The sequence below is a fragment of the Calidris pugnax genome, unplaced genomic scaffold (assembly GCF_001431845.1).
Source record: "Calidris pugnax isolate Ruff unplaced genomic scaffold, ASM143184v1 scaffold24, whole genome shotgun sequence".
Lineage (NCBI taxonomy): Eukaryota > Metazoa > Chordata > Aves > Charadriiformes > Scolopacidae > Calidris > Calidris pugnax.
In genome coordinates, this window is record NW_015090922.1 from 20,429,214 (window position 1) to 20,454,220 (window position 25,007).

Here is a 25,007-nt window from a genome sequence, read left to right on the forward strand (position 1 = left end):
TTTTTTTTTTTTTTTTTTATTGCTGAACATGTAATTTCTTTATAGTAGACATTTTATCATTTTCTGTGTGGCAGATATCTAACAGAAGCTGTTTTTCTGAGTTATTTTTTTTTTTCCTTGCTGCATATCTATGAGAAAATGTCACCTTGGTTACTCTGAGTTCTTGTCATTGCAGCAATTTTTTGTTATGCCCTGTTTTTTCAATTTGCTTTTTAAAAGTATTTGAAACAGCTGGGTGGCTTCAAACATATACTGTGAATATATAAATAAAATGTGTAGATATGTTCTATGTTAATGAGATGGGCTTGGAGTTTTTGTAAATTATAAATAGAATTTTCAGCTTGTAAAGACAGGCAAAAAAAGAAAAGTGATCAGAAATTGACTGTCTCTTCCAACATATTTCTTTAGCTGAAGACTCAGTCTTGTTGCTCTTCCACACTGATTTGGGGGTGGACAAGGAAGGGCTAAAAAGAAAAAAATGACATTTCAATATATAGTAGCTTTCCCTCACCTTGTCATCCTGTATCTTCTCTAGTATTTGGAAGCGTTAATCTTTGTCTGCTGCTCTAAAGTGACCTGTGAAACAAAAGCTGCAGGCTCAAGTAGTACATTCAACTAAAATATTTCTGGTTTTGTCTTCCATTTTGGTAAATTTTGGTTACAGTGACCATTCCTGGTCTGAACTGTGAAAATATGATCACCAGTCCTCCCAGCCATGGGCATTAATGCTTCATCAGCTCAGGGATCTTTGGGAACAATTTTTGCAGCATGGAAAACTTGTTCATTGCTTTAGAGCAGCTGGATTTTGGTGAAATGGATAGACTCTATAGGCCTCTGTGGTCTTGATTGCTGAGTGAATGCTTGCCTAGAGTGTTATGTATGTTGGCAGAATTACAATAGTAGAGGACATTCTGGCATCTCTTCTGCTTCTCTCCCATTTTGCGAAGTGTGCAGCTCCATTTCTTCTTGCCACAATGAAATGAGAATCAGAGCCTATGTATTTATCTAATAAAAATTTCACCTAGCTGGAACGGTGATACCAGTTTGAACTAAGCCGATGATGTTATTTATAGTGCGTTGCATAAAGGTAAAGAAAATTATTTGTATAACAGTAACATGGGACAAAAAATGAAGGTTTTTCTTCTAGGTTTCTATGCAGTTTTCATTCTATCTTTACAAGTTCCTTTTGTGCATTAAAGGGGTCAGATAGAATGAAAAAGTATGGTGTGAACTGTGTTGTTAGACAGTAGCCTGAAGTAAACAGAAGTAAGCTTTGTATTGGCAAGGAACTGGACTGGGGAAATTGACCATACGCTTTTTTGTTTGTGTTTCTCATAGGCTTTCTTAAAGGTAAAGTTAAATTCTGAGGTAGAATAATGGTGATACTGTTGTGTTCTGAACTTGCACTTCTCCAACTTATCGAAGTATCACAATCTATTGTCCATAGTTACACAATTAATTACATCAGAGGAAGGAGTGGCATGATGGGGTTGATTTGAGTGAATAACCCAGCCTGTCCCTTTCCACAACACTTGTGTTATACCTGCAGTCTTAGACCATGCTGGTAAAGCGTGTGTGCTGCTGTTTCTTTGGCAGTGGGCATCCAAGGTTTACTGTGTTAGAGGCTGCCAGAGTCAGTAGATATCAGTGCCTGAGGAAGGTCCCCTTTTGGCTCCTTTGGAGCTGACTTTTGGCTCTGCAGCCGTTCCTCCCAGCCCAGCTGAAGGGTGGTGGTGTCATGGTTCTGGCTCCCCTGGTCCAGCCCATGGCAAGGCTGAGAGTGTTTGTATGCATATATAAATATAAATAGCTATATATATATGCACAATATATTTGTGTGTGTATATGTAAAAAGTAGGGCATATAACTGATGTAAAATAATATGCAGGTTTCTTTCTTCTCTTCCTTTTTAAAAAATCCTAATAGAAAGAAGCTTGGCTGGACCACAAGCAAGAATGCCGGTGTCTTAAGAGTGTCGAGCCCAATATTCCTCCAGACTCCATCAGACTTGCTGGCAGGATTGTTTTTAAGCTAGTAAGTAACATTCTTTTAGATTTATTCAGTGTAACAGATTCAGATAAATACTTTTCACTCTACATTTTTAATGTAATTAAGAGCTAGAAAGCTGAAGTGACTGGGATTGCTGAACAAAATTGGACTGCATATTGCATTACAAGATTACTGATTAATTTGCAGAAATGCTGAAAGTATTGAGAAATGCTAAAGTGGACATAAATAGGCCCCTTGAGCCTAATTATTGACTTTCTCTGCCTATGACTGTGTGGTAGCATTTGAAACTTATTTCTGCCTAGAAGGAAAGCAAAGAGGGACAGTTTTTTTTCCTTCAATACTACTGAAGTTATTGATGCTTTTCCATTAACTTGACTGTGCACCTCATTTAGCCTTATTTGGATGAGTGGTAAGGACAGAAACACTGATAGCTAGTCCTTTCTTTAGAGGGCACAATGCCATGCTTTCAATGTTGGGTTCTCAATCTCTTTTTTTTTTTTCTTTTTTCTGAAGCTCTCTTGGAAGTCCTGGGTGTTTGATATTTATGTGGGCTAAATTTTATGTTGGGTTAAGCAGCTTATGAACTAGAATTGTAAATTAAAAAGGATTTGCTCAATATTTTTTGCTGACCCTGCTATGATGTTGTCTGTCTTGGATAAAAATGTCTGCATTTGTTGTGGTCTGAGGTGATTAAAAAATGATTTAATACCTTAATTTATACATTGTGGGGAAGAGCGTGTACCTGAATGTTTTTAAAGGGCAAATATGTACCTATGTATACTGTGCATTAATTATAGTCACATGAAATCTGAGACTGCTAACCTCATGAATTGCTTTCAATTATAGAGTGAAGGGCCAAAGTAAATTACTAAGTGTAAGCTGCCAAAGTTAAAAAAAAAAAATTACTAAAAGTGTTATAACAGCATTTCTTACGTAATTATTTTGCAGGCATATCACATTGAATAATCAATCTTCTAGAGTGTTTTCAAGATAAAGCATGCTATGTAAGTGTTAATTATCTATTTTTCTCTATAGCTTAGACAATCAGTGTGCCTTTCTGAGAGACTCTACTCTTTTTCCGATCTTCAGTCAAGTAAGTAATTGCCAACCATATTGCATGAAATGCTTTACAGAATGGCCATCTGATTTTCTTGAAGCTTGCCTTCTGATGGTCTGCTCCGTAGAATAACGGAATCAAAGACAAAATCTGCTAAAACTTATGTGGAGAAGAACATTTTTTTCAGAGATCAGGAAAAAAACATGTGTGTCTTGTTCAAGCAAAATGTCCACCTGATTTCTTGGCTTTAATATTTTTTCACATTTTACAGCTTACATCTTGCCTGTTCAATTTTTAGTTTACCTGTTGTCTGCCTTATTAAATGCAGTGCCAATATTTTTATAAACATACACAAAAATACATTTACTTTTTACATTGAGTTTTTACTTTTTTTAATACTTATGTGCTCTTGCATAAAGCTTCAAAATAGCTTCCAGAAAAAGGAAAAAAATCTAAAATTTACAAGGAATATGTGTATGTCTGTCTTGTACCTGGCTTATCAATGGAGAAAAAAAGGTAAAATTATGCAGATAGTATTTTTGTGGTTTCACAAGTTTCAGCTGCTTGGGTAGGAAAAGATGCTCATTATAATCTCTCAGCAGAGCTGACATAGAATTAGAAAACATTTTTTCCAGATTTTGTGGTAGCTTGAAGGTTAAAGACTTATAAGGGAAGAAATACATCCTTAGTTCGTTCTTGCAACTTGCTTAAAGGAATTTTCTAGAGAGTAATGTGAATATGATGATTATCTCCACATTTTTTTAGTGTTATTCAGAGCTTTGGCTATAAACCAGCTTGATCTATTGGTTGTGTTGGGTAGAAATAAAAAAAAAAAATAATAAAAAAGTACGGTAATTAGTACTACATTCTACTTCTGTACATCATGACATTCTGCCACCTTCTCCGAAACTGGAAGGGCAAAAGACCTCAAGGCAACAAAGTAAAAGGGATAGAGGGAATGCATTTCCGCAATTTGAATCTGCATCATGACTTTCAGCCATGGATATTCTCAAATCGTGTAACAAAAGCTTGTGGGGGGTTAGATGAGTATGTGAGTTAAGAGCAGCATTTCCAGATGCTTCAAATGAAGTTAAAATTATGAAGACTAGGCACTTCTGTGCTTCATGGCACTGCTAGAGGAAAAAAATTCTTTATTCTCTGTTGTACCAATGGCAGGTTGCACAGCGGCGTTGGAGGGAAAAGTTTCCCTTTCAGAATTAAATATTGATCACTTTAACAACAGTGTTATTTAGTGTAGGCAGAGATTTTGTGTAACTCATAATTCCATACAAACTGAGGTTTCTCTAGGACGCCTCAAGATAATCTCCACTTCATTTGACTTGACTGGAAACGAGGAAATAGTGTGATAAGTAATGAGGGTGGACCTCAGTGGCTCCAGAGAAAGTCTGAACAGAACCAAAGAGTTTGCAAATAAAGAAACCATACCAGGCTAGAAGCAAATTGAAGGTGGTTCCACTGGATGACTCCTGGCTGGTAGCAGTACTGGCCATTTTAGTAAGCCAGCATTTAGTGCTCTGCTAGAAGTAGTTCACAGGAGATTATTAAAGCACCTCACTTGTGTGCTGTGTGTGAAATGGAGACTCTGTGATAATCAATTTTACAACCTACAAAATAGCCAGTACCTTCAAGCAAAGGGACTGTTTGGATGAGGTAAAACACAGAAGCCCAACTGTTGTACATACTAGATGGCTGTTTAATCATCTGCTTTAATTGCCTCCTCTTTTTAAGTGAGGGACTAAGAAACTGCTTTGGAGGAGCACAGATCTTGAATTGTCGTTCCTGGAGGCCAGCAAGCTTGGGTGGGGCTGTGGGGAAGAAGCTTTAGTGGTAAAAGGTTAATTTCATTCCCATTAAGGATGGATGTTTAAAATAAAGTAACAATTGACCATCATACAGAGATTAAATTGATTAATAGTGCATAATAATCCTCTTTGCCTTTTCTTATAGACTGGTGCGTGAATCTGTTCACTGTCACAGTCTCCATTTAGGTCTTACTCATTTTTTACTAAATTAGACTGAACATTAGGAAGGAATTTTTCACAGAAAGAGTGGTTGGGCATTGGAATAGGCTGCCCAGAGAGGTGGTTGAGTCACCATATCTGGATGTGTTGAAGGGACGTTTAGATGGGGTACTGAGGGATATGGTGTAGGGGAGGACTATGTAGTGTAGGGTAGACGGTTGGACTCGATGATCCCAAGGGTCTCTTCCAACCTGAATGATTCTATGATTCTATGATTCTACTACCTTTCCGGAAAAAGAAAATATGAAGCAGGTAATCAGGCACTGAACTTACTAAGGCAGCTGAGTTTCACTTTCCATGTTATCAGTGACGTGATGCATGCATGGTCAGGTCATGCATTAGAAAATATGGCACCATGTTCCTTTTTGCTTCAGGATTCCTATCCAGAAAGCATGAATAATGGTGCTTTAGTATTTAATAAAGTGATATTTGCTTAATATTCTTCCATATCAATTCCATTTACCAACTGCTGTGTAAGAAACTACCTTTATCTCTAAAATACTTTCCCTTTTATCTGCCAGGATAAAGTGTTTCTGACACATCTATGGCAAATACAGTATAAAAGTGTGCACTGCTGCAAGGAGGAAGATACTGCTGGATAAAATTTCAAGCATGTTTTTAATGTTTAAAAACCCAGATACCTATTTTTTGTATTTAATGTCTTACATCTGCTTACACATCAGCTTTATCTATTGGATTTTTATCTTTAACTCCCCATTGTATTGATATGACTTGGCAGTAGCAACTTGAAAAACTCTTCTGTATGTGATAGGTAGCTGTCACAAAAAATGACAAATGTCCACTCTCTGTCAAAATTGTCCTCTGTCAAGATTAATTCTGGGACTGGAAGTGTCTAGACTGTATGGCTGCTATTGGACGTTTTCAAAATGTTTGCAAAAGGTTCTGTTTATGACATGATATACTTTTTTTTTTTCCTTTCCCTTAAGATGTTGAACAGTTAAGTGAAGAAATGAAAGATGGCCTCAGGCACCTTGCACAGACGTTGCAACTGTATTTGAAACCGGAGATTCAGGATGTGTCTCGCTTGCCACCTGCAATTGACTTTTTTCAGATCTTCACAAAAGTAAGTGTTAGAATGTGATTGCTTGACAACTCATAAATTATCCTTTCCTTGTGTTCTTGATTTATTTTTGAGTGGGAGTTTAGTGGATACATACAGAATGTGATATATGGCAAAGTGAAATCAAACTATTTATTTTTTCTGTACAGTCAGTATTTAAGCAGTATAGCTTTTATATAATTGTATCACTTCAAAATTAAAGCAGCAGCAAGAGGATATTTTTTCTTTTCCCTTTTAAAATTAAAAAAATTAAAAGCGCCAGGGGAAAAAAAAAGTTGCATTAAAAACCAAACAAGTTCAAAACCAGTTGAGTCAATCAACCTAAGTAATTTTTCCACAGTGATAAAGAGCATATAGCGTCCCTCTTCAGCCTAAAATTTTTCTGCAAAGTGCAATATCTTACATTTGCAGATATGCTATTCCATTTTGTCATTTAGTAGTATATGCTAACAAATGTTCCTGACAGTCCTGTATTCCACAAACTGCTTTCTCAGGGGCCATGTGGTTCACCTATTCTAAAAGGCTACATGTAAAGTATTTTAAATTAATTTCTACAATATGCAAAATGCTAGTTATGATACTAATTAAATATTGTTGGCTTTTGCTGTAGGTAGTTTATTGCTTTCAATTCAGAAAGTTTCATTTGGACAACACTAGCAAGGTAGTTCATATGCAGAATACTCATAGTTTTAACTTGATTTAATTTTTTTGATTTATAATTGATCGATAAATTCTGCCATAAGATCTTAACTCATACATGTTTTAGTTGTTTTAATAAGTGTTTTCTTATGAAGTCAAACTCTTAGATGTTTTTCTATGATATATGTTCTATGTTTTTCTTCTGAAAAAGGAAGAGCCTCTTTTAAAGAAATTAAGTAAAAATGCAATATATGGTTTTTTTACCTTTTTTTTATTGTTTGCACAAATTCTGAAATATTTTTTGCTATGAACAGAAGGAGTAGGAGTAATATAATTATCTGTATTATTTTTCTGGATTTTTTTACTGGTGATAAGACTGCTGTGATGTAAAGGTGCAATTTTCCCTGAAGGACCCTGCAGACTGAAACACATGCAGTCAAAAGGGCTCATAGTTAAAAACCTTATGCAGTACCTAGTCTCTACTGTCTTGTGTTGGCACGCTGGTTTGGCCTAAGCTACATCAGATGCATTTCACATGAAATATGCACACTGCGTTATCTGCTTCGGAGAATTTGTACTGCTGAAGATCAGGCTGAGTATCAGAAGGTAATTACTGCCTAATTGGTTGAACTGTTGCAGCTTGTAAGAAATTCTTTACAAATGTTGTTACCTTCTATGTAGTAATAAGCTTAAGATGGAGTCTGGCTGTGGTGGCTTTACAGGACTAGCGTGTTGGTTGCTCAATATATTAGAGCACTGGTGAGGAAAATAAGGAAGTTTTTTAGATTTTTTTGTGTACACATGTGCACATGCATCTGCACATATGTGCACTTCCTTCACATGTGTTCCACCAAGGTGATGCAAGTGGGCATCAAGGGCAGAGTGAAAGTTAAGACTTCCCAGCTCAGTATCCTGTTAATTTGAGAACTAGGAATGCTCTTGTAAATGACACTTGTCCCACTATAGCCTTGCTATAACAAAGATATTCTTAACTCAATGTATTCTTTATGTTGGCTGTCAATAGGGTAGGAACAAATTCAATGTACTGCAAAGTACCGCATTTTTTAGTTGTTGTTTGCTTGCTTTTGTGGTTTTTTTGCCTTTCTGGAAATTCGGAGGCTCTCATACCATTAAAGTAGGACTCATTTCCTTCTTTGGATCATTTTACTGAGTCCGTGTGATAGTCTGCCCTAGGAAAATGGAGAGCAAATGACACAGACCTATCACAGGTACAGGTACTTCATATCACTAATAATAAAAAGAATTGACAGAAGAATCTGACTGAACAGGTGAGTTGGTTGGGAGAAAACAATTGTCAACTAAATATATTCATTTGCTTTACATGTGAGTAAAATTAGTAACTTGTTTGGAGTTCTGTCAAGCACAATACTTTTTGGAAATCTTTATTGTCACACTCTAATTTTCCATGTGTTAGTTTATAGCCTTCCCAATTTGGTTGTCAGATGAGTGTGTTATGAAGTATGGCACTATATTAAAATAAGATTTTAATATGCTCCCATCTCTAGTGAGGCAGCAGCTGGCATTTTTTGGAAGATAAGCTGAATGTCAATAGGAAAAACACTGGTGTGATTTGGTTTTGGTGGTGGTTTGTTTTTTTTTTTTTTTTTTTTTTTTTTCCTTAAACTGAATGGAGATTCTTATTTCCCATCAGGTAAAATTTAAGGCTTTGCAACTCTAAAGTCTCCGATAAAAGACTTATGTGGTCACTTCTCTGTGGTGTAACTCAAAAAAAAAAACCAAACAGCTGGGATGACTTTTCTGTGTGGTCATATAATAAAGAAATACTACAGATACATGACTTCAAGATGTAATCTTGTTTTCCCAACCTCTTCCAACATTCCTTTCAAGTTCAGTAGGTGCTTATTCTAACATTGAACTTCTTTGGATCAGTTCTTTTATTGCATGCCACAAAATGATCCAGTCAAAGGTCATTTTTATTCTGTTTGATGCTGGATCCCCAAGAAGGAAAATAAGCAGACAGCCAGACAAAAGAGAAAAACGGTCCTGCAGCGAGATGACTAAATTCCAGATAGTTCCTGGAAAATTTCCAACCTGATTTAGGTCAAAAGAGCTTCTCAGAAGCTCTTTTAAACAGTCCTCTTTCTCTGCTGGCCACTGCTTTTGTCTTTGTGGAAATTAATTATAGTTTTATTCACTTGCTTGTGACTCTTTAATGGGCAGAAAGTCCCCTTGAGTGCAAACTTGTAGAAACTTCCCATCAAAAATCAAAGAAAGTTTTGCTGTTTATTCCTACGGGAACAGAATTTCACCCCCATGAATTTTTATTTTGCAAAAAGAATATGGAAAACATCAGCTGTACTCGATGGGAAGGTGTTTCAAAAGGATAATGTACCTTCCTTTTTGACAGTGTTGCCCTGTCCTTACTAGACAATTTGCTTGTTTTATAAACTATCCTTTGAGCTGGAGTTGGATTTTTTCAGTCTTGCTATCTGATCACTCTTAGGAAGCTCCAGTTTATTTAACATGCGATTTATCAAGGTTGTGACTGTTTTTAAATTCTGATCCTAAGTATTAAACAGAATTATCTGCAATTAATTATGTGATAAGGCTTTAACTCCACTGAGACGTTTTCTAATGTCAAGATAAATTTTTGACACCATGGTTTTATGGTTTAATTATGTTTCCATAACCTTGAGATAAAATCAGTCCTTGCTTTTTATTCTTCAGCTTTTACTTACATGTGTGAGGAGGTGGCCTGGAATCCTGTAAGACATTTAATGGATGTGGGATAAAGAATTAAAATTTTTTGTATATGTTTATGGTTCTTTTCATAGTAGCAGACAGAACCGTGTAAACAAGATATTGAATGAAGTCTTTATGTACCATGGTTGCTGTACTGTGAGTGACTCCACTGACTGGAACAGGCCTAAAATGACATTTTATTTTTAGACCAACTGTAGACTTGGTGTCTTGCATATAATTGCAACTACTCATGCTATGTCAGAATTGACTTTTTGAGCATTTTGAAATTGCCTGAAAACTTTTTTTTAATCCAGTTAATAAGAAAAAGAAGAGATTCTGATGTTAGGTAAAATGGTAGCCATTTTAAAGATCTCCAAATTTCAGGTCCTCATATTTATAGAAATGGTAAGATATGTGCAATCTCTGTCATCAAATAACAGTAAGGTAAAATTCAGTGACACCTGATGAACTGCTGACAGACTTCTAGAGCAGCTTAGTAATTCTTAAAACAGAATTTTGTTGGAAGACAAAAGGTTTCTAAAGTTTTTTTGATGAAACAGTTGATAAACTTTTGGTGATAAGACGCTGGACTGAAGGTTCTTGGGAACCACATAGAACAAAGATGATACTTTACTGCTAAAATGACAATATCCCTAATTTTTCTGTTTTGCAAAATTTCATTTTCCGGACAGTATCTTAACTGCATGGTGGGGTGATAGGGATTACAGAGAGAATTTTTAGCTTTACGAAAGTTTTAATCTTTCTTACACTTCCAATCCTGCCACCTTTTTCTTATAAGCAGAGCTGCTTTGAAAGTAGATGTGCTGCTTTCATTCAGCTCACTGGTGAGGTCACGCACCTGTACATATGTGAGGTTAATATGCCACCTGAAGCAGGTAGTGTGCTGCCTACCATCATCTTCTCAGCTGCTGTCCTACTCTTTCATTTTCAGGTCAGATTAGAATTGCCTCAGATCAATGACAGAGTAAAAACATATCGAAGTAAGTGTAGGGCTCTAAGTCTAGGACAGGATGAAAGGTTTTTTTTTTTTTCTACTTCATTTTTTGAGGTTTGGGAAGTTGAAATTAAAGTGAAGAAGAGATACAAATTTGATGCTGCATACTCGTCTCTGTGTACCTACAGACAGTTTTAACTGTAAGACTGGTCACCCATTTAGGCTGTTGGTATAGTTGATTTTATTTTTAACTTAAGAAGTAAGGTACTGTAAAGTGCGGAGGAACATCCCTCAAGAGGCAATGAGCCAGTGTGAGCTAACAGGCAGAGCTGTTTCACCCCTGGAGTTGAATATGGCACTAGAAAGAAGTCCATGATGCAGACCAATTTCTGGTATAACTTTCATTCTGCATCTTAACTCTTTAAAGGAAGGTTAATATTTCATAAGTACAGGGAGGGAAAAAAAGTCAGGAGGATGTTTTGTAGTGAGGACAAGTAGGGAACATCTTGGGGCTATTTAGCGTTTCATTTACTTGGTTTGGGATCACAGTGTTGGCTGCCTGGGATTTCTTGTTCTCCTGTCAATTCTGGTCTCTCGAAAGAGCAGGAGTAAGCCAAAAATCTGAAGTTGACTTTCTTGTTTTTTGTTTGTCTCTGCTTATGATTTTGGCATGTTTATTAAATGGCAATAATGCTTTTCACTTGCATAACTCTCTTCAGATAAGGCTCAAGAAGAACTTGAAGATTAAAGAGTGTATATTCATGGTTTTCTTGTTTAGCAGACCAGTATTATTTCTAAGGAAGAAAATTAAATCTAATAGGTCACATAGCTGTCTTTTCATAAGAGGTCTATAAGGGCAATGAGGACTAAATCACCTCTCCTGCTGCACAGTGTAGCAGTAGTGTTCTGCTGCTTGTTTCCACAATGTAACGAGTAAGTGTAAAAACAATTGGAACAGGAGCAGTTGGGAATAAGAGTTTATGTCTTAGGTTGTATCTTTTTAATTTTGCAGAGAATACTGCTGTGATGCCCCATCCCTGGAGGTGTTCAAGATCAGGCTGGATGGGGCTTTGAGCAACCTGCCTGTGGCAGGGGGTTTGGAACTTGATGATGTCTAAGGTCCCTCCCAACTCTAACCATTCCATGATTCTATATTTGGTTAACAAGATGGTCTTTCTTTAATTCAAGATTGCAGAGGAAGTGACAACTACTGTGCAATAGCTTTGGAAGCAATGGTGTAAATAGAAATTAAAGAAGAAATAGTAAAAATTTTAATAAAATGGGAAGAAATGTTGCAACAGTAGTCTGGAATGAGGGTGATAGTCTGAGAAGACTCTTCTCTCTCTACTTCACTAAATGAAAGTTGCATCTTTACAGGAACTTATTTTTTTTCTAATGTAATTTTTCAGGTCTAGTTATTTCCTGTTATTTCCCCATTGAATTATAATTCGGGGAGATAATTTGCCATAGCAATTATCTTAATTTTTAATCACAATAGTTACTTTCAAGAGCAATAAGATACTGTACCAGACCATGACACCATCCTACCTCATTTGAAATTACAGTGACATGGTTATATTTAAACGACAAGCTTTTGCTAACAAAGCTCAGTGCAACAAAAGTAAGACCATAAAGCTATAATACTTCAGACTGAGTTTATGGTATAATTTGGGTCCCCTTCATTTAGTTGTTGTGTGCACCATCTGTTTTACTAACTGCCTCTAGTATAACAAACTACAGATGTAGAAAGCAGGGGGAAGGAGTTCTAAACCAAGGAATGGTTGGGTAGAAATTGTAATAATTTTGTTGTGTGTGGTAGGAAAGGAAGCTTTGCTCTCAGAGGGCAGGGTGTAGGGAAGATAAAAGACTATTTTTAAGGAGATAAATTCAGCCCTGATTGAAAAGCATCAGCTTCTAGAAAAGTGACTGCCTTGAGTGGCCCTGGGCAAGCGTGTATACTTATTGTTCAGTTGACCTTTTTTCTCTCATGCAAAGTTGGAAGTAATAAGACAGAAAAGAATCTGGAGAAATAAATAGCAGAGTAGTGTAATCTCACTTCATTTTAGGGTCGTCTTTTATTTTTCTCACTCTTGTTTAGGTCTAGAGCTGTGATAGTGCTGTGCAAAACTGAAATGGATCCAGGTGGCCAGGGACTTAATTACCATTGCTTTTCTAGTGCTGCTCAAAGCATATCCGCAAAATACAGTGTTTAAAAAGCTAATGGTCTCTGACATGTGATATACGTCAGTCTGTTTTCTGGCACACTTATGGAAGTGAACTGGAACAGTAATGATAAATAGCTTTAGGAGTTGTGGCAATTGGAGTACACACACAGAAATATGTGGGGTGAGGCACCTTCTATGTTTAGAAAAAGCCAGCGTGAAACAAGGTCATGGAGATGTTTAGTAAAGACCTGAGTAGTAAATGCAAAACACTTACATCCTCTATCAGCAATTTTAAAAGCCTCTAATTGAGGAGGATAAGCCTGATAACTGCTTGTAATGCTGTTGGCAGCAAACTGTTCTATCCCTGTCTTTAGGATGACCTGCACTGGGGTTGCTCAAAGTATTTTTGCTTGTTTGTTTTGGCTGTGAGCAGAGCTAGAATCCTGTATGGCAGGATTATTAATCAGCTCTGAGACTTGTTTAACATATTTAATAGATGAAAAGACTAAAAATTGTTTTCCTTCCAGAATGGCGTTGGAGTAGATTGATAGTCTGTTGAAAAATTACCGTGCTCTTTGAATATAGGATGAAGAACCATGTATTTGTGGTGTTACTGGTGACTTGCTCTGAAGCAGCTGAGATAACAACCTCTCTGAAAATGAGGGTAACTTTCTCTGTCTAAGGTATCCTATAGAGCTAAGTATCTGTTACAGTCTGAGTATCAACAGAAGATGAGACAACTTCTGTCACATGTAGGCATTTCAGTGGGTGTCAATTAAATGATACCAGCCTACAGGAAATTTAGTCCTTAGAAGTATGTTCTCTCCTTGTTCTCCAGTAAATGAGTATAGACATATTTTTGTTTTATTAAAACTATAGTTCTGATATTTAAATTATTTTGGCGTGTCCTATTTCATTAAAACTACTCCTAAGTTTGTTGTGGAAATAAGATGGAGAAAGAAACAATAGTCATACTAGATTAGGATCACAGTCTTAATTGATCTATATTTTAGTATGGGTGAGCAGCAGTTACAAAGGGGTTGTAGTGCTGATACACTGTGAGCAGGCTTGAGATCACTTAACTTGTACCATAGCAAACTGAAGCTGATGGAGTCTAATTTAGATGGTTTCTTGGCACAGCAGTGGGTATAACTATGCTGTAATAGCAGCTGGCAGCAGATATTGGGGAACAAGGCGCAAGAACTTTGCGATCAGTGGACATGATGTCAATGGGTCATTCTTTCTTGCCTGCACCTCTCTGCACGCTTGCCCTGGAAGTTCCCATGCTATCCTTCAGTAGTTAGATGTTGATTGATGGGCAGAGTCAGATCCAGGAATATTCCCTTTAGAAGCTCATCCTATTCGCCTTAGTGACTTAATTTTTTTCTTTTTTTCCCATACTCACCCCTTTCCTCTCGATTGTGTAAATATTGAATAGATTTTTTCATACCTATAACCATTCATACCTATAACCTTTTGGAACTATCTGTGCTGTTTCTGAGCTTTTTGAAATTTGAAGTGTGTGCACTCAGATGTGTCCCTAATGTCATAGATACTGCAGATGATGGATTTGAACGTATCTCCCTTCTGAATTCAAAGTAATTGTGGGCTGTTATTAAGGCATTTATAATTGCTTTTGGAAATTTGGTGGTATTTTTCTAGTTTAAAATAGAAAAACTGCAGGATAAAAGCTCCATTCCAGCTCCTGTTCCTCAAGAACATTTTACAATCTGTCAATGAACCCTGTGCTTTGCCTATAATCACAAGTATAAAATTCGTCTTCTTTCTTCTTCTGTTACTATCAAGGCCAAGGTTTCACTCAGCCTTCAGAGGAAACTGCATTGGACACCCACTCATTGATGGATATTTCTCTGCATCACAAGATCACTGAAGTCAAAGTTGTCTAACCACATCATGTAAATAGACAGGATGTGGTGATGTGTTGCTTCTGGTATAGGTAGAAATGATGAAGTGGCAGATGACTGGTTTGTTCATTCAGTGTTGCGGGTGAAAAATCTTTACTTATTTCGCCTCTAGTCTGGGAAGATAGTAAAGAATGGAGAGAGGTGCACAAATTATCTGCTGTCAGTAGCATCAATTTCCTCTGCTGTGCAAAAATTATATAGACTAAGTAATTCTGAGATGTTTCTCATTCTGTAGTCATTTCAGCCTTACTGAATAAGCTTGAACTCAAATTAAAAATCTGCATTTAAAACAGCAACTTGCACGGGGTGCATGTGTGCTGTCTAATCTTTTGAAGAGTTGTGTTTGCTTTTATACTTTACAGAGTATGAGGTAAAATTCCATAGTGAGAACCTCTCGTAACAGCATAGAATCACTTATTTTGCTTTTAAACTTCCAACTTTGTTATGGTTTTGTGTGTTTGGGTTTTTTTTAACTTTAGACAGTATCCATCCTCCTGGTGATCCTGCATGAGTCTGAAATTAGCATCTCTCGAAATGAGAGATTTCACTTCCTTAGATTTTATAATTAATGCTGCATGCATTGACTGTATTTTCTTGTGTCTTAATGAAGCATGTCTATAGTTTTATAAAAAGTTATATATTGTCTGAAGAAGCAGCTTGTCTTGAGAATATAATGATAGTGTTGGATTTTTGTTGTGGACTTGGACCAATGATAGATACAAATCCAACAGCATTTGCTGTCTTAGCTATACAAGATCATAATGTTTCTCATTCCACAGCATTTTTTTTCATTAAACTAACTTTTTAGACATATCAGACAACCAGCTAGTAATTTCTGATGTAAGTTCCAGTTCATTTTACTTGAAAAGCCACAATTCTGTAAGCAAGCTCCAGTGGTGAAGCTTAGTGCAGCACTTGTTTACCCCCATTCTGTCACTGGCAGCGATGACACTTGGGACCAAAATTCGTACCATTACCTGGGTGATATTACTAGGCTGACTCCACAGGGAGCAGCTCCTGACTGATGGCAAGAATGACCAAGAGAAGAATTCAGCTTGTTGTCTTAATATCCTTGACCTGTTAGTTAAAATAGGAGTAAGTGCATTTAACCATCTCCTGTAGAAAAGTTATACTTGAAATGAATTAGAAGTGGTGTTGAGAATACAGCAACATCTTCAGCATGCATAAAACACAAGGTATAAAAATAGAATCAATTTGGGCTAATTGTGTTAACTTTAATTTTGAAGAGATTTTTTTCCTGGTTAACTCTAACTTTACTTATTCTCTAAAAGACTTCTTGACATAATGAAGGTGTTAATGGATATGCTTCCTATCTTTTATTTATTTCACTGTCCTTGTAATATCTTGTCATGGCACAAAATTAGAGAACATGAGAGCGTGGAAACAAAAAGTACTCTGTAACAGCAGGATCCTGGACAATGTTGATGGCTCTTATTTGCAATAACTTGTGTCTTCTTGAAAGAAGCTGAACTTAGATTTGCTGACGTCTCACAATGGCCCCTGCTGCTGTAGGTGGTATCAGTAGATAATGAATCATAGTGCATGTTGTTGTGTCAGAAAGACAAAAGCAAGTCACTATGTGGATACAAGATCAGAAAGATAACATATTTCCATAAGCACACAAATTGTGTAAATGTAAAGAAATGTAAATAAATAGAGGTGTGTCTGGTAACTTTGTGTATTCTGGAAGAAACTGTGATCCGTTGGTACCACTGGGCTGGGAGAGTGAATCAAAAAAGCTGGGGTGTCCAGAGCTGTGAACACTATGTTTCCACCGAGGGATTTTTGACCATGAAGCAGTTTATGGTTTGGAAGAAGAGTAAGCATATGCACATCCGCTTTCCAAGTATGCTGCTGCCAGGTATTTTTCTTTGAAAGTCTTTATCTGCTAATCAAGGAATTGTACTACAAACAACAAAATGATTAAAAATTATGCTGGCAAATCTGCCCATGATAAAAACAAAGCAACCAATCCAATTTAGAAGGTCTGCAGTTATATGATTTCTAGGAACTCTTTTTACTACTATTTACATGCTGTAGATATGCAAGAAATGAAATTTGCATATTCAATTTTCTGGTAACTCCCCAGATGAGAGGGATGAGGAAAATGAGGGGTGTCATGAGAAATGCAGAGGAAGATAAAACAGCCCTGGTGTCCTGCTTCCAGCTGCGATGCTTGTTGTGGGGGTTGCAGTAGCAGCAACCCTTGTAGAGAGGATTGCAGTAGCTGCAACACTCCTCAAAGGGTGTTGAGTAGTGTCTCTGCGTGTGCACCGGTGTTTAACCCTAAGCAAGACCTGAAACACGTTCAGAACACCTAGTAATAGGAGTATACTGGTTCAAGCATCCCAAGGGTATCTAAAAGTATAATTACTAAAAGTTTCTGCTAGGTTTCCAAAGTACACAGATGAAAGTGCTGCTGCCATCTTGCCTTGTTCATCGCTCTTAATCATGTACAAGTACCCAGTGTCATCATATCATAAGCCCGTACTACAAGGCACAGCAAAATGATAATCTTGAGCCATTTCCCAGCGATGATAATGCAACAGGGAGCACATACAGCAGGTTACGTGTTAAAAGATGCAACCCCCCCAACATTGTGACTATTAACCCAATACAATGAATGCTTATGACAAATTTGTTCTAATATGCTCTGATCAGGTTTGTCATTATCTCAACCCGTTGAGCCCCACATTGGGCACCAGGTCTGTTGTGGTTTGACCCCAGCTGGCGACTAGGACCACACAGCTGCGTGCTCCCTCGCTCCCTCCTCTTTCTACCCCAGAAAGGTAGGGAGAAGAAGGAGAAAAGGAGTGAAAGGAAAACAAAACAAAGAAACCCCAAACACAGACAGTTTAATAGTTTAATATCAGAAACGGAAAATAACAATAATAAAAATACTAATAATGATATAAGTCTCACCGCCTGGTGAATTGGCACTGTCCTGAGCAGTAATTGTGGGAGCCCAACCCCTTTTTATATACTGAGCATGACATGAGTTGGAACTCGATCTTTAAGGTCTCTTCTAGCTCTGACCGTTCTATAATTCTGAGATCTATGGTGTGGGTTATTTTATTGTCCATTCTGTTGTTCTGTATATATTCCTTCTCAGCTTTGGTGGGAAGCTGAAAAGAGTCCTTGAAAAGCATAAACATTGCCTAGAAACAACTAAAACAATATGTATTGTTGACATTCCTTTCAGGGTAATCACTAGAAAGAAAATAAACTCTTTCCCAGCTGAAACCAGGACAGCTGGTTATTAGGGGTGAACGTGGTGTTTTCCAGTTAACTTTGAGACAACATTTGAGCGCCATTGTTTGCTGCCAGAGCATATCTTCATTGCTTGGGATGAGAATAAAGGTATTTGTAGAAACTTAAGTGAATGTGTCGAAGTATAAGAAATAGAGCTGATGAGGGGAGAGTGGGCTGATAGGTTTTCTGCTCATTTGTGTAGTTCTTCATATTTGGTATTAGTTATGTACAGATCAACACTAGTTAAATGTAAGGGGAAGTGGGAAGTTGTGGATATATGAAACGACATGCTTTTAATCACTCTGTCTTGCTGATACATATTTGATTGGAGTTTATTATCAAAGTGCAGTTGGAGAAGCATTTCCCTGAACTACAATTTTGCATTGCTGGGGTGGAGAGGAGAGATGATGCACAGGCAGAAATAAGATCAAGCTTGTTGCACCAAGCTTGTTGGATCAAGCAAGCATGTAATAACTGTAATTTGTATTTATCTAGTGCCTTCTGAACTGTTTCACTCCAGAGCTCTCACAGTAAGTTTTCCAAGGTGCGAAGGTAGGAGTGTATTGCGTTAATTCTTTCTGTGGCAATTGATATTTAGTTCACCTAGGATTAAGTGGGGAATGCTCGATTGTCTGATGATAGTTCTGTAATTAGTACTGCTAGTGATTAGGAGTCTCCTTGGATCTCATTTAATGATCTATTTTCATGTAGTAATATTAAATAAGGTGTGTAGCTTTGGTTTGGCAAGTTTTCTCCTGGTGTCTAATATTTACACTGGGTATTTGTTGTAGATCTCCTGCCATTTCAGTGGGGAGATGCTAATTGATGTAGTTCTTTATGACAGAAAAAAGAACAACTCTTTTTAGACCACTAAAATTTTCTCCTTTCACCTTAACATGTCATTACAATACTACTAACAAAAGTGCTCATTGCTCAGTAATTGAGAAGCCCTGAGTATATGGATACTTTTGCCGCTCTTTAGAATCAGAGCATTTGGAGGATGCTCAAGAGGGAGGGCAGGTGGTTGTTCTAGCTCGTGCAAGCAAATGACATTGATTAAATTCAAGTAATGATAAATAGTGGAATTTAGATTAATGAGGTACAATGACTTTGATTTATTGTTCCAAGTAAAGACGAGCTCTCAGGAAAAAAAGCATACAGTAAAAAATCTGACTGGAGATCCTACAAAGTTTATTTGGTCTTTTTAAAAACTGTAACTAGCTTTGTTTTAAATAGTCAACTTCACTCTTCTCCTTCTACAGCTGATTTTATAACTAAGTCTAAATGAAAAGAAAAAGAATATATTTTTATATTCAAAATGTCTGTAAGATTTTTAGAGCTCAAAGATAATTTTGTATAGTTATGTTTATGTACTATTCTAGCCCAGATTGCAGATTATCTTGCAATTACAGTTGATTTGCATTCTCTGAATTTTGAGGTGATTTCTGCAACTTTTGCTTTTGCCCATATATTCAAAAATTTTACTCTAGGAAGATTGGCTTTGGCAGACTGGTTTTCTTTTACAGGCTTTTCTTTTTTACAGGCTTTCTTCATGTCAGGATTGAGAGTGGCCTTTTCTTGATAAAAGGCAAGCAGTAGGGGCTGCTGCAAACACTGAAAAATTGGGTTCAGAATCCAACCTCCCTGAGATGGACCCTCAAGTCTCATGTACCAGGGGTCCTGTTCTGCCCTCTGCTCTGTTCTTCACCAATGAAGCTCATTAATTTCCTACATTTACAGTGTAATATTCTTCATCTCGTACCCCTTGTACTAGATACAGACATGGTTAGGGAGTCCGCTGATACCTCCTGCATGGGGTCCTGGTGGAGGTGCTGCTCTGCAGCGGGAGGGCTGTCCTGTTTGAAGGCACAAGTTCCAGCTGCATCTGGGCTCCAGGGACTTTGCACTGCTATGTGCTCTTACATGCAAGGCACAAGCCTGTCCTGGGACTGCGTGCCCAGGCATGTATATGCTGTTGACTTGGGTATCCATTCCCACCATGTAGCCTATGTTGAACCTTATGTGTTGAGATTCCAGTAACTTGAGATTCAGTCATCAGGAATCCCATCATTGATTTCATGGCATCGTGTACAAGATCTGAATGTATTCGTTGCTGCTTAGGTACAAATGGGGAACTAAACTTGAATTTTCTCAACCTTGATTTGGTGTCAGAAACTGCCTTCTGCCTCTCCCATATTATTCTCTCTTGGTATGTCAGTCTGCCTCCCCAGATCTACCTTAGCTCTGCTGTTTTCTGGGAAATGTTATGTTTGAATTATGTGCAGCGCAATGTGAGTATGTTCAGTGTGAGATTAGACACTGTGGAATAATGGTTAATGCTAGCAGCGTTGTGCATACTGCTTCACTATAGGTTAGGATGAATTAATTAGCACTGCTATTATTATAGTGTTACTAATTAATTTTACAATGTAGTCTTATGCTATAAAAAGCTTTCAATAATCACTGTTTCACATGTGTAACTGGAATGTGGTGTTATGCAAAAGGAAGGTAAGTGAAATCAGGATTGCTTGGGGTTTCTACCTTTAGCCTTAAAATGATATAAGATGCATTTTCTAGGTAAAGTGATACTGGAATCTTATAGATCACACAAGACTTCTGTATGTGTCAGTTATACAGAAGAGTATATGTGAACCTGTGAACTTTGAATCCCTAAGAGAAGACCTTTATAACTGTTATGAGGCTTGATCTTATGCCAGAACACTCTGAAATCACGTTGAAAATGTTACTGACGTGTTCATTGTAAGTTAGAGCAGTCAGCAGCTTACAGAGGTGCTAGTGTACTTTGGAAGTTAGGATGAAAACAACTACTTTTAAAAGTATCTCCCCTGAAAACACTCTTGCTCTCTCCTTCCATATGGCTGTGACAAATGCTTCTGTTCTTTTTTTTTTTTTTTTTTCAAACTGTGAGGGAATCTGTAATTAAAGTATAGAAAGATGCACTGGAAAATGAATTATGTCTTTACTTTCCGAATGCCACTGGTTTTCCTAGCTAAGGCTATATTTTCATTTGTAGAAAAGACGTGCTTGGAAATGCAGAAGGCTGCTCTGACACTCTTGAGACATCTGTCCTTGATTAGCTGTTTGAATCAGTGATGTTATGTGTTTGTGTCTTGTTGCCAAGGAAGCTATCATTGAGAAAGCTTCTTTTGAAAAAGAAGAAGCAGCAGAAGAAAATGTGCTCATTTACACTTCATTCTGAGGTTGTGAAACACTGCCCAAATTAAATCTTATGCATTTCATTTTTTGAGTGCTTTGTAGTTCTGTGACTGAATAATTGGGAAATAAGTTTGACGACTTTATATTTTTGCATTAAAGGATAGAAAATACACTGTTTAAAAAAGTTGAACTAGGGTTCACCCATGTATAACTATGATGTGGTATAAAAGACATCCTGTAAACAGAATTTGATTATGGTCCATTGTATTAATGGACTTTACCCATGAAAAATTATTTCAGATGTATTTCTAGTAGTTGGAGAGTTCAAAGAAGCAATTGCCTTTAATGTCTTCAAATGTGAGACAAACTCCTTTCCTGATAGCTCATATTTTAAGCTACAATACTTGTTACGAAAAGCCTACCTGTGAGTTCAGGGTAATGGCACAGGCACATAAGCAAGTTTCCAGGCATGGGCCAGGTGGTGGCTGTGCTCTGCAGCTACTGCCAGCACCTCCTGGAGAGCACTGAGCAGCTGTGTTTCACCTGACCTTTGGGGTGCGGAAGAATGACACAGAGCTGCTGTGGTTGAGCTATGCTGAAGTATGGCAACTCATTCGTGTGTCTGAACCCTGATCCTCACTTTCACTGATGCTGAATGAAAAAATTAGACAGATAAAGGGAAAGTGAGGGAGTATAACAGGATGAGTAAAGGTTTTCATTTGGTGATTTTTCATTTATTTATTTTTGGTGCAAGATGCTGGGTAGATGCAGACAAGTAATGGACTGGCAGGTCTGCCCTGACAACTGTTACCTTGGACTTTGGAGTATTTTCCCTCGTCAGAGGTACTATCTGGCTTGTCTGATCTGATTCTCTACTTCATTAGTCTTCTATAAGTTGGGTGGAGCTGTGGGAGCCATTTCATCTTGTGGTTCTAACGTTGTAGTTGCACTGTTAGTTGCATGGAAGAAGTTGGAGGATCGAAAGGTAAGGCCTGAGGGGAGAAGATAACATCAGATTTGTTGTGTCTTAGACTGGTGCGTCTGATGATCTGCTGATTTGAAAAATCAGTCACTGTCATTTTTAAGATGAATACAGCCTTTGGCTCAAGAAATACTTAAGGCAGTTAGTGGTTGATAAGATGGATGTATTAATGGAAAGATCCCTCTATATCTGTGCTGTTACACCTTTTCACAGAGAATCTGGCGTGGGCCAGTCAGAAATGTGATATTGGACTGCATATTGTCCTTTGGTTTGACCTGGAATAGCTGTCCTTAAATGATGATTTGTTAATCCTATTCTATAGAAACCTGACCATCTGCCTGCCTAACTCTGGAATTCCTCATGTCTTTTCAAACACCCTTTAAAAGAAGGGAAGAATGATTTTTCTCCATATTAGTGAGCAAAGAAATGTGATCTGACTTGAAATGAAAACTTTGTTCCACCGATTCTTTATCCAAACCCTGGTTCACTTACAAGACATGAACTTAACACCATCTTTTGACTACATTGGTACACCTATTCTTTCTCTATTTCACACCTCTTCTGTCAGTGTCTCATGGTGCACAAAGTTAAATATTCTATAATATTTTTTTTTCTAGATTTGAAATAAGAATTAATTAACACCTACTGAGTCTCATTACAAAAATGCCTGCAAGTAAAGTAGACAATAGTTTTCCTCATTCTCAATGTCAGGGTTTTTCATAAATCTTTTTATTTTAAAAGATCATTTGTGTATAAGATTCCTGAAGTTGCATTTTTTTATTGTGCTGGGAAAAGGTGAACAGCACTCCAGTGGTTAACCTCTGGCACTGGATTTAGGGGGAAAATTAACTTAACGTGAAAATTCTGAAATACCTACTTGTATTGGAACTCACATTCACAGGAATAAGAATTAAAACTCCCTGACAGAATGAAATTAAAAATCTTTTAAAATCTTTTTAAAATCTTTAAAAATCTTTTAAATAGGTCACACTACGACACAGGATGTATATTTAATGGAGGTATGAAATTACAGTGATCACTGTAAATCCTTATCCCTGTACCGTGCACTGGTCACTTTTGTACTTTAATATCTGTCCATACCATGTGAAAAATCTTTAACAGATATAAATTCAGATAGCTTTGCTTCTTTCGGTGGATAGCTGTAATAATTTGTATTAGGAACAGCACTTGTACACTTTTTTTCCAAGAAACAAAATATAATGGTTGCTAGCAGCTGATTAATAGCTTGTGGATTTTATAGTCAGTAGGTAGAAATAATCTGCATTTGACTTTTATGTGGGAAAGTGAACAAATAAATTACTTTTGTCATTTTGCAGGACTCATGTACATGCCTGCTACAGTAAGCTGGTCTCTGGATGAGGATAGAGAGCTGTTAGCTAATATTAGCAGTTATTGTTATATTTATAAGCAAGGGAATAGTACATAAAAAGAATTTGGAACAAAAAAGATCTTAAAAAAAAAAACCAACAAAAAACCAACCAACAAATCACATTTTCTGTATTTGCTTTATTTTAATGCTCCACTATCTTTTTATCACCATAATCTGACAACTTGGATTTAACAGGACAAAACAGTGTCAGGAATATTAATGCTGGTTGACAGTCATTTTGTGGTGAATTTTTTGAAAACTGGACAAAAGGTGATGTTCAATCAGTATGTCCTGATAATAATGTTACTGTCAAATACAAAATACTCTCAATGAGGACAAGATATGAATAAAAATGAAATCTCATCAAATGAGTCTTGACTGACCTTATGGAAAATAGATTCTTATTAAATTAATTATATGGTTTTTGATGAGTTTGCATGTTTGGTGGAGAAAGATAATACTGGTATTAAGTTTTTTTTTTTTTGTCATCTAAATTAAGAGAAAAAAAATCGTATGCCAACTGAAGTCCTTTTAGAATTTGCAGGTATCTTATCTCAGCATTCATTTAAAATGAATGAATATTGACTGTACAGACATACTTTTGTGATGTCTCAGTCGCAGGGATAGATTCTTGACCCTGTGCTATTTGATACTTTTGACAGTGCTTGGAAAAATTAATAAAGTGATCATCATCTGCAAACTCTTAACTGAAGACTAAGGAGCAGTCAGCTCTTTGGAATGATCTGTATTGCTTGGTAAAGTGGGTAGAACCAAACCTCTTAGTTGAATAAAGCCAATGTTTATTGCATCATGTTGTTACCCAGTAAGTTGCATCCTCAGTTTATGAAACCCACATATTCTTACTGTAACAGAAACTCCTTATGGGATTAAAGTGACAGTCTTAAAAGGAGTTTTATAAAGTAAGGACTAAAATCTTTATTATTCTATTTCTGTGGTGAAAGAGAGACAGAAGCGGATGTATTTTCATTTATTTCAAATTTCCTTAGTTTCTAGTAAATAAAAAGTTGAAGAAAGCAAAAGACTTTTGTAACAAAAGGAATTATTTAGACCAGGCTGTGTACAGAAAACCTTGTCTTCTGTTTAAAAGCTAGTATGGCAGAGACTATTTCCTTCCTGCAGCTAACAGATTAGCACAGCACTGTATCTTATTACAGTTGAGTGTTTTCATAGCAGTTGAAAGACCTTTCATGCTACTGTCTTTATTCGAGTTTGACAATGTTATTGTTACTCTCTTTATAACAAGGACATGGAGGTCAGAAGCTGTATGTTACTCGCCCTGAAGCGAAAGTTTTAACTCAATAGCTTCCTGAGAGAGAATGGAAACATTACTGTCTTTCATATACTTATTAAAAAAATAAGTTGTAAGTCCTGATCCTTCTAAAGCCTCCATTCAGCAAAAATTCAGTTTCTGTTCACTGTACTTCTAGAGCCATACAGACTAGGGCCAAAAAAGAACAATAATTTCACTTCTGTGTTTACATTGTACTCTCTCTTTTGAGGTAATTTTCTTGCATTCTTCCTTTGAAATGCATGGTTATGGTAGTACTGATTTTTTTTTTTTTTTTT

At 36.9% G+C, this 25,007-nt stretch overlaps 1 protein-coding gene across 2 annotated transcripts in view; it reads left to right on the forward strand.

Annotated features, from left to right (window-relative positions):
* Positions 1–25,007, forward strand: part of SMYD3 (SET and MYND domain containing 3) — a 395,935-nt gene that overhangs the window by 51,757 nt on the left and 319,171 nt on the right. For both annotated transcript variants that reach the window (XM_014950576.1, XM_014950578.1), the window contains exons 3-5: positions 1,927–2,034; positions 3,046–3,103; positions 6,057–6,193. In XM_014950576.1, coding sequence (XP_014806062.1) covers positions 1,927–2,034; positions 3,046–3,103; positions 6,057–6,193 — 303 coding nt within the window. The remainder of the gene's footprint in view (positions 1–1,926; positions 2,035–3,045; positions 3,104–6,056; positions 6,194–25,007) is intronic.